The 22,349-nt window shown below is 39.8% G+C and overlaps 1 protein-coding gene and 1 long non-coding RNA gene across 7 annotated transcripts in view; one reads left to right on the top strand and one right to left on the bottom strand.

The window, feature by feature from the left end:
- The window catches only part of LOC308590324, a 56,084-nt gene extending 55,341 nt beyond the window's left edge, over positions 1-743 (top strand). The window contains exon 4 of the long non-coding RNA XR_014009748.1: positions 664-743. This is a non-coding gene — a long non-coding RNA (uncharacterized lncRNA). The remainder of the gene's footprint in view (positions 1-663) is intronic.
- THSD7B (thrombospondin type 1 domain containing 7B) overlaps positions 1-22,349 on the bottom strand; it is a 628,355-nt gene that overhangs the window by 21,102 nt on the left and 584,904 nt on the right. For all 6 annotated transcript variants that reach the window (XM_081199464.1, XM_081199466.1, XM_081199465.1 and 3 more), the window contains 4 exons: positions 13,486-13,619; positions 12,808-12,961; positions 2,828-2,969; positions 918-1,033 (listed from right to left, as the gene is read on the bottom strand). In XM_081199464.1, the coding sequence (XP_081055590.1) occupies positions 918-1,033; positions 2,828-2,969; positions 12,808-12,961; positions 13,486-13,619 (546 nt within the window). The remainder of the gene's footprint in view (positions 1-917; positions 1,034-2,827; positions 2,970-12,807; positions 12,962-13,485; positions 13,620-22,349) is intronic.

The raw sequence follows: 22,349 nt of genomic DNA, 5'->3' as shown, positions 1-22,349 counted from the left end.
GGGTACGCCACCCCCCTCATAGGTGTTCCAGTTATGCCACTAACTGCACCTGGACTGTGTGGTCACAATGTAGAAACACTCTTGCTGTGAAATCCTATACATGTCTACTCAGAAGTAAGCCCCATGGACTTCCAATGGGGCCTATTCCCCATGTGGTCACAGCAGGATTATAGAATTGTAGATTTGGAAGGGGTCACCAGGGTCATCTAGCCCCTCCCCCCCAGTGCAGGAAATGTTCCCAACATCAGGCTTGAACCCACAACCCAGAGATTAAGAGTCTCATGCTCTATTGATTGAGCTACTAAGTGGGAAAATTGTGGCCTTCCAGATGTGTTGGGCATTGGTTCTCATCCATCCCAGCCAATATGGTTAATGAACAGTGATGAGGAGAGTTGCAGTCGAGCAACATCCCCTACCCTGGCTTTATAGCCTTGTACTGTATAATTCATATGTGTGTTGCATCCACCTTGCACATTGCTTTCAAAAACAAGAACAGTGGCAAAACCTTTGAAAGACCACTTGCTAGTCACTCCTGCATCTAATGAAAAGAACAAGAAAAAAAGCCAATTGTGTAACACAGGTGTAGGCCTAAAAATTTTTCAGGTTTTGCCCTAAATGTGTCTTTCTTGGGTTTTGGATCCTGAATTCTTCATTCCTACACAGGCTACAAATGAAGATCCTAGGACTGAAATGAAACCATATCTAGAAGATTCAGAATACCGAGCTGCATGGTAACCAGACAGCAGCAAGAGGAATAAATAATTACAAAGAAAATTTCAACTCATTTAATGAGACAGATGAGATTTTTTAAAAACCAAGCTTTGCTGGAAAGCCAGATTCTGTCCTACATGGCACAAGTCCTACATGGCACATCCTACTGATGCACACCTGCACTAGTGGTATACATGAAACCTCACCTGCTCACAGTAGGTCATAGCCACGACTTTCCCATCACTCCGAACACAGCTCAGAAGGCGATTCCTAATCCCTTGTCCACAGGTTGCATTTTCATTTAGCTGGCATGTGCTCCAGTCTATAAGAAACATCAGCATTTAGTTATGCCATCCACTGTTGGAGAAATCTTTAATTTCTAAGCTTGATGAAACTATATTTGCTTGATAGGAGCATATAGAAGTCAAGGAAAGAGGTTATTACTATTATTATTATTAAATTATGCCTAGTCACCTATGGGCAATCTGAAGTGCCCCTGAAAAATAACATCCCCCCTGAGTATACTGCAAATTGTCCAGTGGTGATAGAATGTAGGATTTAAAAGCAGTCCATGCATTATCAAGTTCTAGACCTGGATAATAAAGTTATAACCATTTTCTGAAGTGTTACTGCTTCAAAGCAAAGCTTGTCACAACCTCCAATTGAATTTTGTCTGACTAAGCAAGCCATGTTTCATTCTAAAAAATAAAGTGCTTTTGAAACATTAATGTCTTCTTCAAGCCAGTGTAAACAATTTAAAGAGGCTGTTGATCTTCACTGTATCATTCTGCAAAGGTAATGTTGAAAATGACTACAAATCATAAGTAATTGGAAGTCTCTTCCATCTTCAAAGTGTAAGTAAAAAGATTATTCACCAAGGTGTTGTGCTTTTGCCTCTCAATGGTCTTTAAAATGCTCAGTTTGTATGGATGGATGGATGTGTTTTCCATGCTGGTTACCAGAATATGAAAATCAAGACATATTCTTTCCTATTGACTTATGAAGAATTTTCTAAACATACACACAACTTCATAGCTAACTTCACACCAAATTAGATGTAAAACTCTTGCATATGTGGCATTCCCCATTCATTTCAATGGTGGAGAGTTGTCTATATACACCTTATTTTGCCTGCACAGAGATTACCCAATGTTACAATGAATGGAAAAATCTAGTACTGGATTTAGATTCTGCACTCTATGCATGGGAGTGGTTTTTGCACTAGGACATCAAGTTTTGCTTCTGCTGAATTTATCAAGAGGTGATGGTTTCATTTGCTTCTATGCTGTTACATGCCTATCTCTATGGAGAGAGTGCACCAAAGTGATACACAGCAATGATACTAAGGTAAATGCTACTGAAATATAATGTTTTGTAAAAGCCCTAATGGAACACTTTCCCCATTTTTTGAATCACCAGCAACATCCTTATTTAATGGTCAAAGTTGGACATTTGAATTTTGCCTCTGCATAAACCTTTACAACCCACTTAGGACTCCCCCCCAAAAAAAGAAAACTTAAACAAAAATACTCCTTTTTTATTTTGTCTGCAGTTCTTACTTCAGGACAAAAACTCGACAAGCTTTGTAGGGACTTAGCCTGCTATTTCCACCCATACCACAGTCTTGAACCACATCAATGCCCTCGACAGCTGCCATTTAGAGACACTTGCACATACAAATATACATAATATGTTAACATAATATGTTATTTTGAACTCAGCAAGACTTATCTTTAAGTAAACATGCATGCCATTGGGCTGTAAGGAGACAGTAACTGAAAACACAGGTAAAAACAGAATTGTAGCTAATGACTTTTAAATGCAGGCAAGCTTCTAAATGTTTCCTGGACACATGCATATATTTTTAATTGGTTTCCCCCCCCATAAAGTGTGTTTCAGGGTCCAAAGTACTTTGTTTTTCCAAAGCTTCAAAAAACGAACATCTAAATAAAGATGGTAGACAATCTATATGCCTCGTCGAAAAGCAAGGACTTGGCATAAGTCACCTAACAAGCCTTAGGTTCTCTAATGCTCAACCACTTTGCCATCACCTCTCTCCACTTCAGATACAGGCATAGCACTAAATTCTGTTCCAGCAAAAGTGAAGGGTTCTTACCTGTTAAATTGTAGTGAAACTGAAAACAATTTTGATTCAGGACACACGGTCGCATTTGTGAACCATCAGGGCAGGTCTTGGGATTTAAAGGAGACCTCAGTACATGCCGAGTCCGTGTTTGCATTATATTGGGGTCACATGGCTAGGGGGGGAAAGAGTTAAGATAAAGATTACCTATATGTTAAAAGATGTGTATTTGAATTTCTGTTAGTAGATCTTGAGTGATTTCCTAAGTAGGGGGAAAGGACTGTGTTATACCAGCTTGTGAACAGTCAATGGGATATTCTCTTGTATTCCCCATCAAATCTGCTCATCAAATTCTCTAGCAATGGGAAAAAATGCTACATCTGTTCTCTTTCATCAACTTACTGTGCTATACTAGAGAAGGACTGGAATTCCTGATGGTATTAGATCAGGCACCCCTAATCTTGACCCTCCACATGTTTTGGGGCTACAACTCCCATCATCCCTAGCTAACAGGACCAGTGGTCAGAGATGATGGGAATTGTAGTCCCAAAACATCTGGAGGGCCAAGTTTGGGGATGCCTGTATTAGATGATGTCTGCCTCAGAAAACATCTCCCATCATTCTCAAAAATCAGTAAGAAGTCACATTTCTATAAAAGGCAGACAGCAATAGAACACACATATTTTTTTTTAAAAAAAAGAAATAACAGCCTTTTAGAGTAAAAGAAAATTGGATGTAGATTTATTGAAAAGTAATGTGTGTTAGAAGTTGCAAATATGTTCCAACCCGATCAGCAGGAAGACGATAGACTCAAATCAAGTTCCATTGACCACTGACCCTGTTAAACAAATCAAATTCATTCTCTCATTGCATGTGCCTACTTTATCTAGCAATGAATAAATGTAAGCAAAGAACCATTAGATTGGAAGGAGCCAGAACTCTAGCTATTACAACCATTGCCATTAAAATGATACACTTTTCCTACAAAGTAAATGAGGAACCAGTAAACCTCCCCAGTTAAGGCTTTCTTCAGGAGATGAACCAAGAAAGAGAAACTGAGACATGAAACTTTCACATGGGTGTGGTTGGGGGGAAGGCTGGCAGACTGAACATGTCATACTGTTACTGATTTAACGTACATAAAGTTCAACTAATAGTTTCTTAAACTCATAAATAGATGAATATTGCAAGCAGAGAGCTATGGGTGTCAGACCATATGTGGTGCCCTTGGGATTGCGGCTTGAATGAAATGGGAAGAATCCAGTTCTTTTCGTTACCTTGAGAGAGGGTATGTGGAGAAGGTGTAACCTATCTCATTATATGGCACTCTCTTCAACAAAAGCAGCAACCCTAACACACTGAAAAGGAAGTTAAGATGCATCAAACACAGTCAGAATTGCTTCCAAGCAACCTGTACAGAATTTCTGCTTCCTGCTGCTACTATTGCAATCAAACATGCCAAGAAATGGAGAATTCTTTGTGATTACTGTATACAAAATATTAAGCTGATTGTGTTGTTAAACATGGTTATGCCTCAGAGTACCTTGTTGTAGGATGAGACATTTTGCAGATGACCCCTTGACTGGCCATGAGAGATCCTGCCCGTCGGCTGGGGTAAGAAGATGAGGAATGCAACATGTCCCTGTCTGCCCCAGGACACAATTGCATGGGGACCTCTGAGCAGCGGCCAAGTGAATAGGCAGCAACTCCAGTAGTTCAATAGCTTTTCAGAAGCTCATAAAGGGCAATTATGTCAGCATACACTTGTAAGTGTCTTAACCCACTACACTCCATCATGATGGTAGTGACACTGGGGCTAATGGGGGTTACTTAAGTGATTAAGAATGGCAGAATTATGCCATAAAATAGTGGCAAATTCTAGACCGTTTGACATCAGTAGCAGCACTGTTATTGATTCCAAGTGAAGTGAAATGAGACAAGCGATGAAGAGTAGAGCAGGGGAGAGATGCTTCTAAATACTGAAATAAAATCCACATAAAAAGTTTAGTTAGATAGCCTTGATTATATTTAACTGATGGTAATGAGCTTGTGCCTGCTCACTGGGTGGGGAGAAAAGAAATCAAAGGACTTTTTTTTAAAGTGCCATGAGCTGGGCAAGTACTGTAACAAGAACAACACAAATCCTCTCTCCCCCACCCCCCCAAATATTGAGGATTCTTTCAGCAACGTCCTTCCATAAATCACATTGAGGGTTCTATTTTTCCTATTTAAAAGCTCATTAACTACAGAGGCAGAAGTGTTATTTTTATTTTTTTAAAAAAAGAGTGCATGCTTTTATTGCCTTGTAGCTGTCATCGAAGGCAGAACTTGAAAAGAAGAGACAGGCAGAGTCAGAGGATGAGAACAGACTCATTTTTCCTCCTGAATATTCAGCTTAAGGCTTGAGCCATTACAGCTCAGAAGTTAAATTCTGCTGTGGCTTTAGCCCAATATACTTCTGGCACAGCTCCAGCTGACTGCAGTGCGTATATTTCTGCACCCTACCATATAAGAAAAGCGAGACAGACAAGAGAGGCTGGTTCCAAGTGTTGGATAGCTCTTGGAGAGCTGCCAGGGGAGATGCAGCCCCCTGTTCTCCCAGAGTTAAGCAAATGCCATCAGGCGCTTACAGTTATCTATCACCTTGTGGTATAATTTCACACAGAAAGGAACCTTATTGAAACCTCTGCTGCTACCTGGGGTATGGTCACCCAGATACATCTAAGGTAAGCCATTACTCTTAATTACCTGAAAACTAATCCCATTGCAAAGTGTTTACGAATCGTTTATTACCTTTCATGCAATTAATCTGATTGTTTGTCCTTGCAGGCAAGAACTGTAGCATAAATGATTTGCCAATAAAAATCAAAGAGAAGTATCTCACTAGGTGCTCCCAATTAAAGCTCTACTGCATTTGCTTTGCTTTGTTAAAATCAATCATCGTGCTGCAGGAAGGAGAGAGGGCCCAGCTGCTGAATGACCACTTCTGGCTTCTTTAGCATGAAAACATGCACTGACAACCATTCCAAGGAGAAATATACAAAATTCAAGGAAAAAGAGCAAATCAGAAAAAATGGAGACAACACAATCTCAACATTTAAAACTGAAAAATAGAAAGACTAAAAGCCAAATACATCCATGTTCCTGGCAGAAGGCAAAGGGCACTCCCCACAAAAGTGTGTTTGAGTGTGTGTGTGAGAGAAAACACACGTAGGAAACAGTTGCTCCTTCTGAAGACCCCAAGGTGGGGCAGGACAGGTGAAAAACACCTTGACACTGAGGCATAGTCGCTAATGGTTTGCAAGGCGAGTGCCGCCTTTGAACAAAGTTGCTTTCCTGCTCTTTAGGTGTGTCTGGTGGTAGCTTATTAACATCAGACACCGGAAGTGGGGGGAAATTAAAACACAGTAACAATGCAACACTTTTTGAATACCATCACTAAAATAAACAACACTGGCATTCTTACTAGGCCTGTTATTGGGGTTGCCGGAAGAATTATGGAACCTCAAAAAAATTCGCCTGCACACGTACATTTCTATGTATGCTAGAGAGCCAAACATCTTGAAGTAACCTTCAAAGAAGTGAGAGAGCTTGTGGGAAATCTCCAAGTGCTACTTCAAATGTGGATTTTGATATACATTTGGATCTCATGCTTAAGCATACAGTGACTAGTTTTAATATCCCAGTTTGTTTTGGGGCGCAAGTAACTGAGCAGAAAGATTGGGGGATCCCCTATTCATTCAAACATGGAACATGCCATGTTTGATTAACTGTAGGGTGGTAGTGGTAGTGGTCACAGGGCTATGTGAGTGAGTCTCATCACCAATGTGCCTAACAGGTGTGCTCCCACCAACTGTGCATTCGGCACACGTCTAAAGGGACTCTCTGTGCATTGTTTGTTGTTACCTTACATTCATATCCCACTTTTATTCTATCATAGAACCAAGGCACTGTATGTGTGACTCACAGGTGCTCATTTATCCAGACACCGACCAGATCCAGACCTGTTTACTCATGAGTCTTGAGATCACACACTGGAGCCACATGCATTGCAGCTCCTCTGCAGAAGAGGACTTCCCTGGCCCTATCAAAGCCACCTTATTGAGTAGCTCCACACTGGTACATGCAATGATCACCTTTTCATGGATGAACATGATGTGTTGCCAGCTACCCCAATTAATTAGTCATGTTTTACCACACACACACTGCAAGATTTAACACAGAAATATGTTTGGGGACCAAATAGACAAAACACCAGGAGTACATTTGTGAGGAAAGAGATCTACCTAAAAATGCACTTGAGGTGCTGATGTGTTGTGTACAGTACTATCTAAATACCTAAATATCTAAGTACAGTACATCTAAATCGCTGTGAGCAATCTGTAATTCTTCTCTGTCTAGTTTTTCGCACAGCCCTCCCAACTGCTGGCTACAAAGGTTGTAGAATGCTCACTGTCCCTGCAATTTATTGGAATGCTTGCATATGAAACCAGGAACATGATGTTTAACAAGCTATTCATAATGAAATGTGCAAGTCAAGGCTTGTGCTGCAGAAAATGCTTTTGCAGAGAAGGGATTTGACCACTTCTAACTGCTTAATGAACCATACAAAACAATCTGCATGCAGATGTGAACACCCAGTGTAACAATTTCATAAGCTATTTACAACATGAACTCTGTTTTTTTAACAAATAAATAAATAAAAATAGATCCACAGTCAAATCTATAATGGCATTTTGAACTTTCCTGGGTCCCAGAAAAAAGCAAATCTTACCCAAAGGACATGTGTGAGACAGAAAATCTATTCATATTCAGGCTTTTCAGTGTTACTATATAACATTTATTAATATTTTGTTTGGCCAAGAGTGGACTAATATTAATACTTTTTCAATCTTCATGAAAAAAATTGTGCTTTATTACATGTCAATTGCAGTTACAGTCACTTACATAGAAGTAGCTTCCACTGAAATGAATGAAACATACTTCTATTCAATTGCCCAAATCCACAGAGCTCTGCCTGGGTGGAGATCACCCAATATTTTGCTGTTGTGAGAAAGGTTCCACCACTAGGAATCGGACCAATGCGGATTGTGTGAAGCACTTTGGGTATAATTGCGTGGAGCTTTGGATAGTGTCTGTTTTGCTTGCTTACTGTTGTTCTTTTAATTTGTATATTTTCCCATCAGAAATTATTCCCTGGGGAGCTTACAAAAAATGTAGTAACAAAAATGCAATATATCATGATTAAAATAAAATAGAAAAACATGTAGAATCCAATGCCAAACTCTCCCAACTGTTCTTTCTGCACAGACATTACAACTTGCTAGATCAAACAATCCCACCCCTGCTTCCCCCACACACTGTTCTTGGTGTTCTCCTGACCCTCCCCTGGGACCAATTTCAGGGGCTGTTTGGAATAAGTCGGGGAAAGCTCCACTATTAAAATTTAGGTAGGTATATATATGACAGGAGGTGATCTTTCATGTAATCTGGTCCCAGGACAATCACATTTTATAGGATTGTGCACATGCATATGCAGCTTGTGTTGAAGAAGTACCTAGATGTGTGGTAAATGTCTTACAAAATACTTCTAATAGTGAACGTGTATCTGTATATGTACACACACACACACACAGCCCAATGCTATTCCTCTGAGGCAGTGAAAGAACTCTAGAAATACATTACAGCAATCTTTCCTTTTGGATCAATGCTAGGTTTTATCCTCAGTGCAAGAACCCCAAAGCTATTGGTTAGCATGTTGCTGCATTTTCTTCAGGGAAAGAGAAAAGGCTGGAATCATAGATCTTTGGGGATTATAGGAGCCATAGAGACCATGGTTCAGCCTTTCCCAAGTTGGCTGGGGTTGATGGGAGCTGTAGTCCCACATCTCTGCAGGCCACCAACCTAGGGAAGGCTGCCGTAAGCTGTGACTGCCGTAATTGAGCATGAGAGAGGCATAGAGGTTTCCTGGAAAATGTTTCCAAGAACAGGATCATATTGCAGCATAAGTGTCGCATCAGTTCCTGTGACAAACCTAGAATCATAGAATTTTAAAGTTGGATGTATACCACGAGGGTCATCTAGTCCAACTCCTTGCAGTGCAGGAATATTTTGCCCAAGGTGGGGTTTGAACACATGACCTTGAGAGTCTTATGCCCTCCTGAGTATACTATTTTTGCTGTTTGTTTGTCAGTTCCAGTGCCACAGTCATTCAAGTGGCTCTGTAAAAGTGATATTTAAGAAAATGAATTAAGCTACTAATCTCGTTTCAGTTTGGAAAAAATTCAGATTTATGACCCAAAATACCCAGGGGATGCAGTAAAAAAACAAAAACAAACCACTGACATGTGAACCTGTGTCTTTCTTCTGCTTTCAGAGTCATCCATCAAATAAGATATAAGGATATAAGGAACTTGTATCTGATTTATGAAAATCTAAACCTACTTGATATGCATATAAGTCCACGAAGCTGCGGCTGATCCACAAGGAACAGAAGCATTTCTTCTTTCATTCTGTTCCTTGTGCTATAAATTTACATAATTAAATGAACTGTTATCAAACCCCCCTGAATTAACTACTGTAAATGTTAACAGTTGCTGAGAACAAGGAGGCCACTCAGATCTGCTATTGGGGTTATCAATTGTTGCAAGCAAGAAAGCTGACAGCTGATGCAATATATCTGAGATAATTATTTCAGGGACTTGTAGCGCAACTTGCATATTAAGCTCAGTTTAAGAATGCTTTGACGAATTCAACTGAAGTCAATTAATTACATTTCCAAGTCAGATGAAGACGGAGTCAGGACACGACAGGTACTGCTATGTTACTTCAATGGTGAATATTTAAGGGGAGATGATAGCCTTTCAGTTGTTTGTGAAGAAGAAGCAATCAAGTGATGATGTGTGAACACACCGTTGTCACTGGAATTAATATGAAGCCTCTGAAGAAAAAGGTGCTTTACTTTAATTTGCCAGTGTTTATTGAAACAGACAAGACATGACTCCAGTCTGGATAGAAGAATTCCCCAGCTGGTCCTTTGGTAGGAAGAAGGAAATGGAATATTTGACTAGATTATAAATAATACAAGAAACAACTATACTAATGTGGCATAGGTAGGGCCAAGAGGGATGATATGTTAAATGTGTGTATGAATTTGATGCATCTGATTTTTATTATTTAAATAGCAAGAGTGTAAGGCCCTGATAAGGCTGTAACTGGTCACATGAGGAAAGGGCATTTATCCCTTTCTCCACTTGACCCAATCTTTAACCATCAGAGTCCCAAACCTTCCGCACCACCCTAAATATTAAAATTCTGTAACTGAACAGTTGTAGAGAAGAAAAGCTGCAACCTGATATGCAGATTGTACATGTAGCACCACATAGCAAATCTCATATACTGTCAGCTTTAACAAACTCAGCCAATTTATTGCTGGCACATTCAAAACATTTTTGTTTAAATCAGTTTTTCCCCAGACCAACATATGGCTATTTTTGCCTTTGCTGAAGTATGTTTATATCAACAATGTGGTTTTTTCCCTCATTAGACTTGCACAATGTCATATCCATGATATTGGTACTACATAGAGATTTACAATGATTGGTTTTCCTCACCCTCCCAGTCATTGAAAAAAAGACCATTCTGGGGTAGAGGAAGCCAAAAAATAAAATAATGCCCAATACAGTGAGAAAGAGAGCTTGCCAAGTACATACTTATTATAGTTCATAGGCCCACGAGGGGGCAGAATTCCACTCAAGTTGAAATGATTGCCTTGGGTGGTCCTGGCTAGAGATAATAAAAAGGCCAGGGTCTGGTCAAAAGACAGGGAGTTACTGACAGAGGCTGCTGCTCAGCTGGTAGCTGGACTCATACAGTGGAAATAGAAGGACTTAAAGAAGTGGCTCAGAGAGGCTCATTGAAGCCTGAGAGGAGATGAGAGCAGACATCACTGGCTAGAGCTGAAGGAGGTTTGTTCAACTCCAAGGGCAGCCTTCAGAAGAGTTCTGCAGCTAAGTGCCAGTGGGATTGCTGAAAACCTGGGGCAGAGGGAAGACTGCAGCAGATGTCCTAAGAAAGGCCTGAGAGACTACAGAGGGAAGAAGTTGTGGACCTGACTGAAGACTGCAAGTATAGTCTGCAGTGACTGGTTGCTGAGTGTTAACTGAGGTGGATTGATACAGGGAAATTGGATAGAGGAAGGAATGGAAACTCACACAACTATTGTCTTAAGGACCCCTTGGTTGTATTTACTATAGTGACAGTAACCATACAGTGTAAACATTCTTATTTAAAGCAACTATAACAAAAAGGAGTTAGCAATCTAATTATGAAGCACCTGTGTATACAAACATTATATATTTATATTAATAACAGTTATAAATAAAATAAATCTACTTTGTATTTCATATTCAGATCTTTGCACTGTTTTGTCCTATGCTTATCCATAAGTACTGGTGGTTAAACTGAAATAGAAAGCAGACGGTACTAGTACTTGGTGGCAGCTGTAACAAAGGAATAAGAAAAAACTAAGAAATAGGTTATAGATAAGGAGGGGAAACTAATTTGCAAGACACCTCTCCATAATAATTAATAAAGGAGTAGCTACTGAACCTACCAAATGCTAGCTAATTCCTAAATGTTCTTTATGACAATCCTCATCAAATTGTCAATATATGTGTCTTCACACTTTAATCCTTTGGCCAATGAATATGCCACAGGAGAGTACCTGCATCACTAATTAGTACTTCTACCAATTTACCCTTTGGAGATGCCTGGATTCTCAGCTCATTCATTAGCTTGGGCTCTAAGGAAATAAGATTATTATATTCATCAAACAAGACTGGTGGAACAGCTGAAAACTTATTTCCAAACAAAGGTTGCATTTATGATAATGTTTTTACATGGGTGGTAGTGCCCATGCGTAAACCAAATCACTGTTGTAGATATCTGCCTTCACATAGTTTCCAGCTGACTACATTATATTTAACAGCAGCATACAAAACTCTTACAGGTGGGAGATTTCAAAATACTTCAGTGGGCCAAGTTTAATGGCAAGAACATAACAAATTCTTTTTTTCTTTTTCTTTTTTGCTTTTATGATTTTATTGAATCCAACTCATTATACATTTTATCCATTTTACAACAAATCATATCCATTTTAGACTTCCTTCAACGTCACTGACATTCTTTCATAGTTATCCCTTTAGTACACATTCCATTCTTCCATATTGCCATTTACACCCCCCTTCCCTCGTTATTTCTATTGAACAATATTCATAAATTCTTTACAGAGCCTAATTCTTTACAGAACATAACATAACAAATTCTTGTTTTGGCTTTGGCTATCCAACCACTGGGTATATTAATTGTACTGTACGCGGGTGGCGCTGTGCTCTAAACCACAGAGCCTAGGGCTTGCTGATCAGAAGGTTGGTGGATCGAATCCCCACAATGGGGTGAGCTCCCATTGCTCAGTCCCAGCTCCTGCCAACCCAGCAGTTCAAAAGCATGTCAAAGTGCAAGTAGATAAATAGGTACCACTGTGGCGGGAAGGTAAATGGCGTCCGCAACTAGACCTAACGGTCAGGGGTTCCTTCACCTTTACCCTCAAATAGTAACTTGGAGAGAGTTTGTGCTCTTGTTCAATTTGCAACACACATTCTGTCTCAGCTGTAACAACCTCTTTGTATTTCTTTGCACCAAGCTTTGTATCCACCTAGCCATCTTGTCACACACATTAAGTGACAATCTTTTTTTTCTTTTAAGCAAAACAAAAATGTCCAAAGCAGCATCTTTGCTTCTAGGCTTTAATGAGTATCCTATAATGATATTTTTATCAGAGAAAAAAGGAATCAGTGTTTTTCTCCTAGAAGATCTCCTTGTATCTTTTCCCTTGGTATTATTTCAGCAGGTTTCCTGTCTGAACAGCAAAAGGTAAGTTCCTAATACTTTATACTGACAAACATGTAATTTAGAAAATAGCCAAGAGTTTGAAATACAGAGAACTAATTTACCTTTGGGCACTGGCTCCAGCGACCCCACTCAGACACAACACACTCACTGGGACAGTAGAGGGTACACTTTTGTCTTTCAAGGGGGATTTCAGACTGATTACAGAGCATGTTGGCTACAGACTCGCCACTGCTGTCTTCGGTGGTATTTATACATCTACAGAGGGGGAAATGTGAAGTAAGCATCCCATCAAGAACAAAGAGATTAAATCAGTCTTTTTTTAAAAACAAACAATTTTTTGTAGTGCTCTAAGTGGTCTGTTCATGCATTTATATTCATTACACAGAATTTCTGACTGCTTTCATTACCTCTCAGAATATTTCTTTTTTGCCATATGCCTCTTATACGGAAGCAGAAAAGGTGAAAGGCAATATTAAGCACACTGTGTAGAAATGGTACAATTAATTGATTAAAGTTCTGCTACTGAAAGTAGAGATGTGTTCACACCATTTGGGACAGGGTTCTCGCCCTACAGACCAGCATCATTTCATGCATCTCTTCTACAATATGGACCAGAAAGGCTATTCCAGAACTCTAGAGATGGTTGTAGAAAGATAGAAGGCACGTTTCTCATCACATAGAAGAGCATTTACAAAGGCTGGTTGTAGGTCTATAGAGTTCTCAAAGTTACAGTTTCTTAATGTTTCTGTTCAAAACCTACTGTTTTTATATCTACTCACCTTATTTTTCTAGTTTGTATTCCTTCACCACAGTGCAGGGAATTTAGCTCGCTGTTGATTTCGCAAGGAGACCATGGTTCTGCTATCCAGGAATACTGATTGCATTCACTGTAACATGGGACTGCCTCATACACCTTCCAGGGAAAACATGCAAAATTATACATAATCAATCATCCAAGTGAACAGCTCTGCAGAAATACTTCGATAAAACAACATTTTTTTCCAAAAAAGCAAAACTCAAAGCACACACACATATCACTAAGGAACATGCTGGATTTCATCCACTGTTCTGAGAGTATTGTAGTGTTTAAATTCATTGATTCATTACAGACTTGCTAAAAGATGTGCAGAAAATGTAATATGTATGCAGCTACACAAGAATTCCATTACAATGTCATTTCCTCCAATAGCTCACATAACATCTATCAAATCCTCCCTCCTAAAATTATACAACACATTGTGTTTTTTTCTAAAACCATGCATATTTTTCTAAAACTTATTTATGGCAAAAAAAATCTTCTATTTTGTGTGCTCCTAAGGCTAAAGCAAAGGAAATAACCTTTATGGGGGAAATGTATTTAACAGACATATAAAAAGCCATTGTTGTTGTTGATGATGATGATAGTTCCTTATGTTTAATAAGTCTCAAGGGCACACAATTGTGCTTTCACTTCAACTATTTTTTCCAATATATGAAATAAAGAATGCTGCAGAAACCATCAGTTCACAGCCCATTTGTCTCAAAAACATATTTAAAATTTCATCATTCTGCTTGAAAATCATGAATGTGTAAAGTTGTATTCTCTAGGAAGGATTTAAAAAATTCAGTCTATTTATTTAACTTATATTGAATATCAGAATGTGGATAATAAATTAAGGATGCCTGCTTGCTTAAAGCTGAGCTCCAGAGACCATCCTCTGTCGCTCAATGTAAAACATGTACTGTGCGAAGAGAACATAATTTTAAGACAACTATGTTATTGGACAAATAACTGGAAATGTTTAAAATTATGAGGTCTGCTGGGTTATTGCTTTACCAAATATTGAACAGCCTGGCTTACTTTCAGAGTTTTCTCAGCTTGTAGCTTTTTTTGATGTGGCATGTTTTGGTTTGGATTTCTTGTATTAGTCTCTATGGGCTTGCCAACACATGTGACACAAAGTGGGGTGGACGAATGTTGAAGTAGCAGAACAGACGGCACTACGTACTTGAGGATACAGTTAGGACAGGGTTAGCCAATGTGGTGCACTTCAGATGTTGCAGCTCCCTTCAGCCCCAGCCACAATGGCTAATGGTCAGGGATGGTGGGAGTCGCAACCCAGCAACTTCTAGAAGACACCACATTGGCTATCCGTGAGGTAGGGGGTTACATTTTTGGAATGCTCTTCCACATAAATATTCCCCATAGAAACGAAGCGAAACCAGTGCATCAGAAGAAAAGATTCCATCTTAGCCTGCATGTGACTGTACCAGTTTTCTATCTGCTGAGAGTCCCCCCCCCCAGAGAAGCATTCAAAATGTGGTCCTTCACCTGCACTCTGAAATCATACCATCCATTCTACCAGCATAGGCCTCTACACTTCATTCTGTTGCATCTGTGGAGTTAGAAAAAAGTAGGAGGCTCCTAAAGAGGAAGACCCGTTAGACTGAATGATTCTAACCCTAATTCTTTCCAGCTCCATCATTCTGTGAAAATCTCATTGCAAGGACTGGGGATTTTCACACACACACACACACACACACACACACACACACACACACACACTGCACAGATAACTAGTTTGTTGCTAAATCCATGAGAATTTACCAGCAGAACACCTCTGGCTAATATTTTGAGAGTATGTATGAGGGGATGGAATTACTCCTTCATCAATTTAACTGGAACTATGGCCATCTTGGTAGTACTGAGGAAGTTAGTATTCTTCTTCAGTCTCCTTACACCCCTTATGCCAATGTGGCAACCCCTTCCACATTGGTAGACAGAAGTTTGAACATGCTAATCCCAGATCGCATGCAGACAGGGATATACTGAAACAGATGTCGGAGATCCTATTTAGCATTTCACAGATGAAAAATTAACACTTCACTTTGCATCACTTAGTGTGCTCTGCCACTTTCAGTATGACATACCATTGAAGGCTCTAACATACATTGCTTATATGCTGTATTTGTTTACTGTGCAATAGAAGAGTGATTCTTTCTTTGGATAAATATATAAAAGAAAAACATAGTTGTCCCTATACCTTAACCTGAGTCAGACCATTGGTTCATATAGCTCCCTGTTAAATATAAGGTAATCAAAAGCTACTAGTCAAGGCAGCTACATTCTACCTCCTCTGTTGGAGAAAGTACGCCTTGGGATACCAGTTGATGGGAATCACAAATGAGGAGAGTGATATAATACTCAGGCCCTGCTTGTGGGCTTTCCTTAGGCACCCAGTTGACCATTGTGAGAAGAGGATGCTGGAATACTGTGGATGGGTCTTTGGCCTGATTCAGCAGAGCCTTTCTTATGTTTTTATACTGGCTGAAAGCAACTTTCTAGGCCTAGGGTTTCAGGCAGTGAACCTTTCCCAGCCCTGCCTGGAGATTTTGGGTTTTGAAGCTGGGTCTTTCAGCATGGCTCTTCTGAGGTGAGATGTATATCTCAGCAACTGCTATAGACAAGAAGAGATATTGTGCACGGCATGGTCTTTAGTGTTCACACACATACATTTATCAATATGTGTTCCAGAAAAGGTGCATCCACCCACTTTTACAGAGTATTATCTGGGAGAGGGACCATTAGACTCTCTGGGCCGTGGGTTCAAGCCCCATGTTGGGTGAAAGATTCCTGTATTGCAGTAGGTTAGAGTACCAACTCTACAATCCTATGAACACTTGGAGGATATGGCAGGATGGAAGACTGTTAGCCTTTAGCTGTCTGTCATAGGAGTGAGTGCCTCGGAGTCAATTCTTGTCTGTGTTTGAATGAATGAATCTTTATTTGTGTCAGCCATCGGCCATAGCAATAAAACAACAATACAATATACAAAGAATAGAAAATATTTGGAAGTTTTTATTCTTCCTTGAGGAGAGCAAGGGATGCAGAGATGCTTGTCCCTATGTGTGAGGGCAAAGTCACAGAATACATGGTATTGTTTTTCCACAAAAGATTTCTTTCATCACAAAAAACAAATGTTGTTTTTTGATTGAGTAGCAAAGTGGGAGGATGGTGTGTGTGTTTTCACCTGAATAATTTCTTGGTAGTTGTTTGCTCAGAAACCCTCCTTCCAAATCTGTTTTTCTCTCCAATATGAAAAGGGGGGGGGGCTTTTTTCATCTGCAGCTGGCTTTTTATTATTAAAGGATGCTCCTGGAGAAAACAATGCACCAAAGTATTTCATGTAATGGTGCTCTTCTATGCTAAGGGTATCTGTGTTGGGAGGGGGAGTGAATCACACACGCATTGGTTTCCCCAGGTTAAAACATGCTCGCTGGAGTGCATTAAATGGGTCATCTAAAAGTGATCTTGCTTCTGAACTCAGTATTTTCCGCAGTGAATACAGGGAAATAAGATTTAGATGGAAAGAATCAGGTGAAATTTAAAATGAGATGGCATCTGGAAGATAGAATTGGAGAGGGAGAAAAGAAGAATTAACTAATAATGAGAGATTCAGAGTTTTATTGTACCAATAAAACTGAAATGAAGGAGAATAAATGCAAAGCGGCCAATTGTCCTTTAACAGTTAGAGCTATGGAGTCAAAATTATTTGAGCTTATGAACATGCTGCTTTTCCTTACTCTAAATTATTTAGTTCTAAATATTTCAAGGGAAACATGGTATTGGGTGTTCCTTCCTCCCACTTGCTGATTTACTCATTCAAGTCTTCCTCCCCACTAACACCGCCCACCCGCCCCCATCCAACTGTTGTGGGGCAAATGTGGGGTTGAAAATCCAGGTTTGCCAAGAAAGAAGGCTTATTTCCATACAAAGTTAGAAGCAGTCTTCTTTGGCCTTCCAGACGGTATCCTGATCCTTATCACTGTGGCTTATAGGAGAACACCAAAGGAGTAAAAGTGCAGCTGAACATATTTTGGAAGCAAGTGTGGTGAACTGGTCAAGAATGTGAGCTGTAATTTCTGTGGTGGTTCCCTGCTTGTGGAGTCTCGCCTCAGGGAAGCTCACTTGGCCCCTTCATTGCATATTTTTAGGTGCCAGGCCTCTTTTCCTAGGGGCTAGGGGTCTGGCTAATTAAGCAATCTTTGGAACTATAAACTCTCTCTCTCTCTCTCTCTCTCTCTCTCTCTCTCTCTGTGTGTGTGTGTGTGTGCAATTGTTTGTTACTGTGTTATGTATTTTTGTGATTTTATATTGTAATCCACCCTGTGGCCCTCAGATGGTGATATAGAAATTTAATAAATAATAATAAATCAGGCCCTGATCAATCAAATATAACAATGGGGATCACCACATAGACTTAGGTAAGACACCATTTGTCATCCTCAAATCTACAACTCTGCAACCATAACAAGGATTTTGAAAGGATTACTGAGATACTGAATGTGAAGCACTTTGAGTGTTTTTGAATAAAAAAACACTACGAAGATGTTAAGCATCCTTGAAGCAATAATTGCATACTGCATTCTCTCAGAACACACAGGGTCCCCCCCCCCCAAGATATGCCCCCAAAACTTGCAACTATTGAGCCAATGGCCAAATTGTTCTAGAAACCTTCTGGAGACTTTTTGGAGCTGGTGGCAAAAGCGATTAAGGTGAAGGTAACATACCGAGCATCATCAGCCCCTGCCACTGAAGTCATTATGATATTGCTTATCGTCTGAGGTCAGGCAGCTGATGGCTGGATAAATGATATCCAATTATGGAATGTTTTTCCCAGGGCTGCTCACCTGGCATGCTTTCTGTTAAGTTTTAGGCACCAAGTTAACACATTTTTTTTTAAATGCCCTGACTTTCAATTGAGCATTTTTAGTGCTATTTTAGTGTCTGCAGTGCTAAGGTTTTTACATAAGAAACCTACAAGATATATTCAGTGGAAGCAAGTTATGAGACGTACAGAAGCAGCCAGATGGAAATTCAGTTAAGTAGTATTTTTATAAACTGGGCCAGATCCCAGAGTTCATACTCATTCCGATCCTCTGGGGACACATCTGCATTGCAGTTTCCCGTGCCCATAGCTCAGTGCTTTAGCACTAAATCTGACGAGTGGGAAGTGAAGAACGCAGGCTCCGGTGAGTTGCAGAGGCTAGGTGTCCATTAGGTAACCTATCAAATATGGCCAAGCAGATGCACCACTAGGCTGCTCAATTTGTACATATTTCATTTATAACCCAGTCAGTACTTTTACAGCACATCATTAATACTAAGACCTAGATGATAATCCCTTGGGCTGGAAGTACATTTACATTAGTAGATGTGGTGTCTTTCCGACTGCCTGGAAACGTATTTTTACACAACCACAGCTCATTCCTGTTTGTGTCTTCTTCTGTTGCCAAGGTGAGAAATGGAGATGCAGATCAGACACAAAATCTGGAAAGGTTTTATCAGCTAAGCACTGCACTGACAAGAGCATTTTCTCCTGAGCTATCTGTCTGTATCATGGGAAAGAACCAGGGCTTTTGTTCAGTGGAACTCAGTTAAGGCACCTCTCTGGTGGGCACCATTGCCATTATAAAAGAACAAGTTCATGGTGAGTTCTTGCACCTCTTTTTCTAGAAAAATAGCACTGGAAAGAACTAAATCTCTTTCTGGATGAAAAGGTTCACATTATCCCTGTTAAGTATTTTCTGTGACTGAAGTTTATTCCCATCACAGTTCAGTTTCCCCCTGGTTTAAGGTGTTACAGCTGCTTGTTGTTGTAAATGCTGATTTCTCTGCTGCCTGTCTTAGAGTCAGCAAGCTCAGGTGCATCTCTTGCTGACGTTCTTTGCTTTTCTAAGTCACCTTTTTTTGGTTTTCCTTCTCAGCTTCTTCTACCATCACCGTTAAGGTCCTAGTCCAGATCTCTGACTACTACACCACACTGCCTATTTCTTTCTCTGTGTAATCTAAAACAGAGTTCATGTCCTGCTGAACTCTCACCTGCACCAGAGCAGCTGCCTCCATGGGGCTCCTCTTCAATTCAGTAACTCCAGAACGACCAGGGAACTTATTTGTTCTCTCTTATTCATTCTCACCTACCCACCCTCTCTCTCATACACACTCACAAATTTTCCTTCTGCAGTTTCAATGCCTACTTATTACCACTGTGATCTCTACTCACTCTTTCACCCCATTTTATTGAGCAAGCAGTTGTTTCAGACAAAGTTATGAGGACACTTTGGTCTGGGAAACCTTTGAAAAAGGTCCCAGGTCTCTCACACACATATTTATATTTTTAGCTCCCAGCTAAATGAAATTACAGTGCTAAACAGTGCAGAAATAAGGAAGGACACCCCCCCCCCAATGAAAATTCACCACTACCACTCAAGTAAGGGCACTACTTAGGAACATTATCAATTGAAGTCAACTGAGCAATTTACATCGCTAAGCTATAAAACACTGATTATGAGATGCAGTTTGAGGATCTGTCTGTAATTTTGCATCATCTGATAAGAAATCGATGATAGTCATCAATCTTCAAGTTCCTTCTCCCATCTTCACCCTGCCACCACAAGCAGGATCCAAAAGTACTGGACTGCTTTTGCCTGCAACCATGGACACTGTTTAGCACATATCAGTCAGCATGGTCAATGCCAGACCCTCAAAGGATTTAGGAATGTGGGCTATTTGTTTCAAGGGAAAACCTTCCCCCCCACACACACACACCATGGCCCCACATAGCATAATGCAATATAGCTGGAGGTTCAACCAGCTATATCTTCCTGAAAACAAAATAAACCTGTATGCAGATGGAATAGCTTTCTGACTGACAAAGTAAAGGGCTCTGATTTTCAGGCTTGGCATAGTAGCACTGGAAGGTAGCCTGAACAAAGCGAATTCTAAGACAGAACAATGCAGAATGGCAAGCACTGCAGTCAAAATATGTTCCTTCCACCCTAAACTGTTACACTGTTATTTATCTGTTCAGCTATATAGTTCTTACTACACACTATCAAGTGGTAGTGTTATGTTAAGAAGATGATGACGACGACAGAAGAATAACTTAGCAGCTTGTACAGAACAAAATGTCAATGTGAAACAGAGATAGAAAGGTAAAATCAAATGCTCTTTGACACTTTTGCTGAATCCTGATTAAAACCTCTGTGTGATGAAATTAGTAGAGCAAGCGACAGATCAATGTTCAAAGGTATTTACAATGTTCATGAGTATGCTTTGAAAGCTACAGTTGTTAGTTGCAACATACCCTTAATGGCTGCCAAAACTGGTTCACACAAGAAAATGTTTGCTCAATGGTGCAACTAAATGCAGCGCTTGAGACACAGCTATCACACCGTGAAATCAGCACATGCCACAGGAACAATAGAGATTTTTTAAGATAAGGAAGGGCCCCTCCAGATGTCCTTTTTCATTGCACATTCATGATGATTCGTGCTAATGAAGCTATTGCGGCAGTCATATGTAATCTCAGATTCAATACTGTTTCAAACAGCTTTATTTACTGTTTGCATCCGCTATAACAGCCTATTGAAAGCCCACAACTTATACTACTACTAATGTTCTGATTTAGTTTTGCTTGGCTTTAGTTGTGCTATAAGCCCTCTAGACAGCAACACAGTGGTAGCATTGGGGAAGCATTGCAGAGCAAATTAATGCAGAAAATATCCACCAGCGATGTGTCAAAAACATAAAGCACCATTCTGGAAGGGCCCTAAATAAGGCTAGAACCCACCAGGAAATTTCAGCTCAGTATCAATTTTCATATCTATGTTCTGGAGAAGATGGAATGTTTTAACTAGGGGATCAGCCATTGCAGAACGTAAGAAGTTCCTAACTTAAATACAATTTGCACAATAGTGTCTTCATATGGTTACTTGCACCTGCATACAAGTATCATTCTGATTAAGAATCATCATGTGCTGATTGAGATGGGTGAATATGGGCATTACAGGGAAGTTCGAAAATTACTGAATCTCAAAGTACTAGATAAGTACTTTGATAGAGGGGAACCTACTCAGCTGTGTGAGCTGAGAGGTTTTTGAGGATTTCCGCCTTAGAAAGATCATGCTCAGAATAGTTGGTGCTTATGACTAATTAAGGCTAGTTGGAGCAGATGAGTATTAGCTGCAAACTTTAAGAGCCTTCTGGTTATGCTCTTTAAGATGGAGGTTGGGGTTTAAACTGATACCTGAAAGCTAGCAGGACTCCCAACCCCATGCAAACCAACTCTAAAGATTTGCATATTTGTTTTTATGTCAGTGCACACACATATTTGCCATCCAGAAATGAAAGGATTGGTCAATTTCAATTCTCCGGGTTTCTCATTTTTCCAACCTTAAATTCAGTTCTCGACGTTTCTGCGAGAATTTGCAATTAAAAAAAAAAAATTCTCATGAAAATTCTTCAACACTTTGGTGCAAATTTCTCCCAATAAAACAATTTTTTAATGTAGTTTTGACTAATGTGCACATTTTTACAAGCATTTCATCCTGATATAATGCATTATGTACTTTATTTTCATGATCTGGGATAGCTCAGTTGGTAGAGCATGATTCTCTTAATCTCAGGGTCATGGGTTCAAGAAAAGATTCCAGCATAGCAGAGGGTTGGACTAGATGACCCTCATGTACAGTTTTATGATTTTATGAATATATTCATTTTTATGCGCACTTTCCTCTGATATATGTGTCTTTGTAAGCATAATTTGGTCGGACAGCCACATCACAAAATTCAGATAAGTGTGAATGCTGAAGAATGGCTGGT

Source organism: Podarcis bocagei (assembly GCF_964188305.1).
Source record: "Podarcis bocagei genome assembly, chromosome: 1".
Taxonomy (NCBI): Eukaryota; Metazoa; Chordata; class Lepidosauria; order Squamata; family Lacertidae; genus Podarcis; species Podarcis bocagei.
This window is presented reverse-complemented; position numbering and strand designations above follow the sequence as displayed.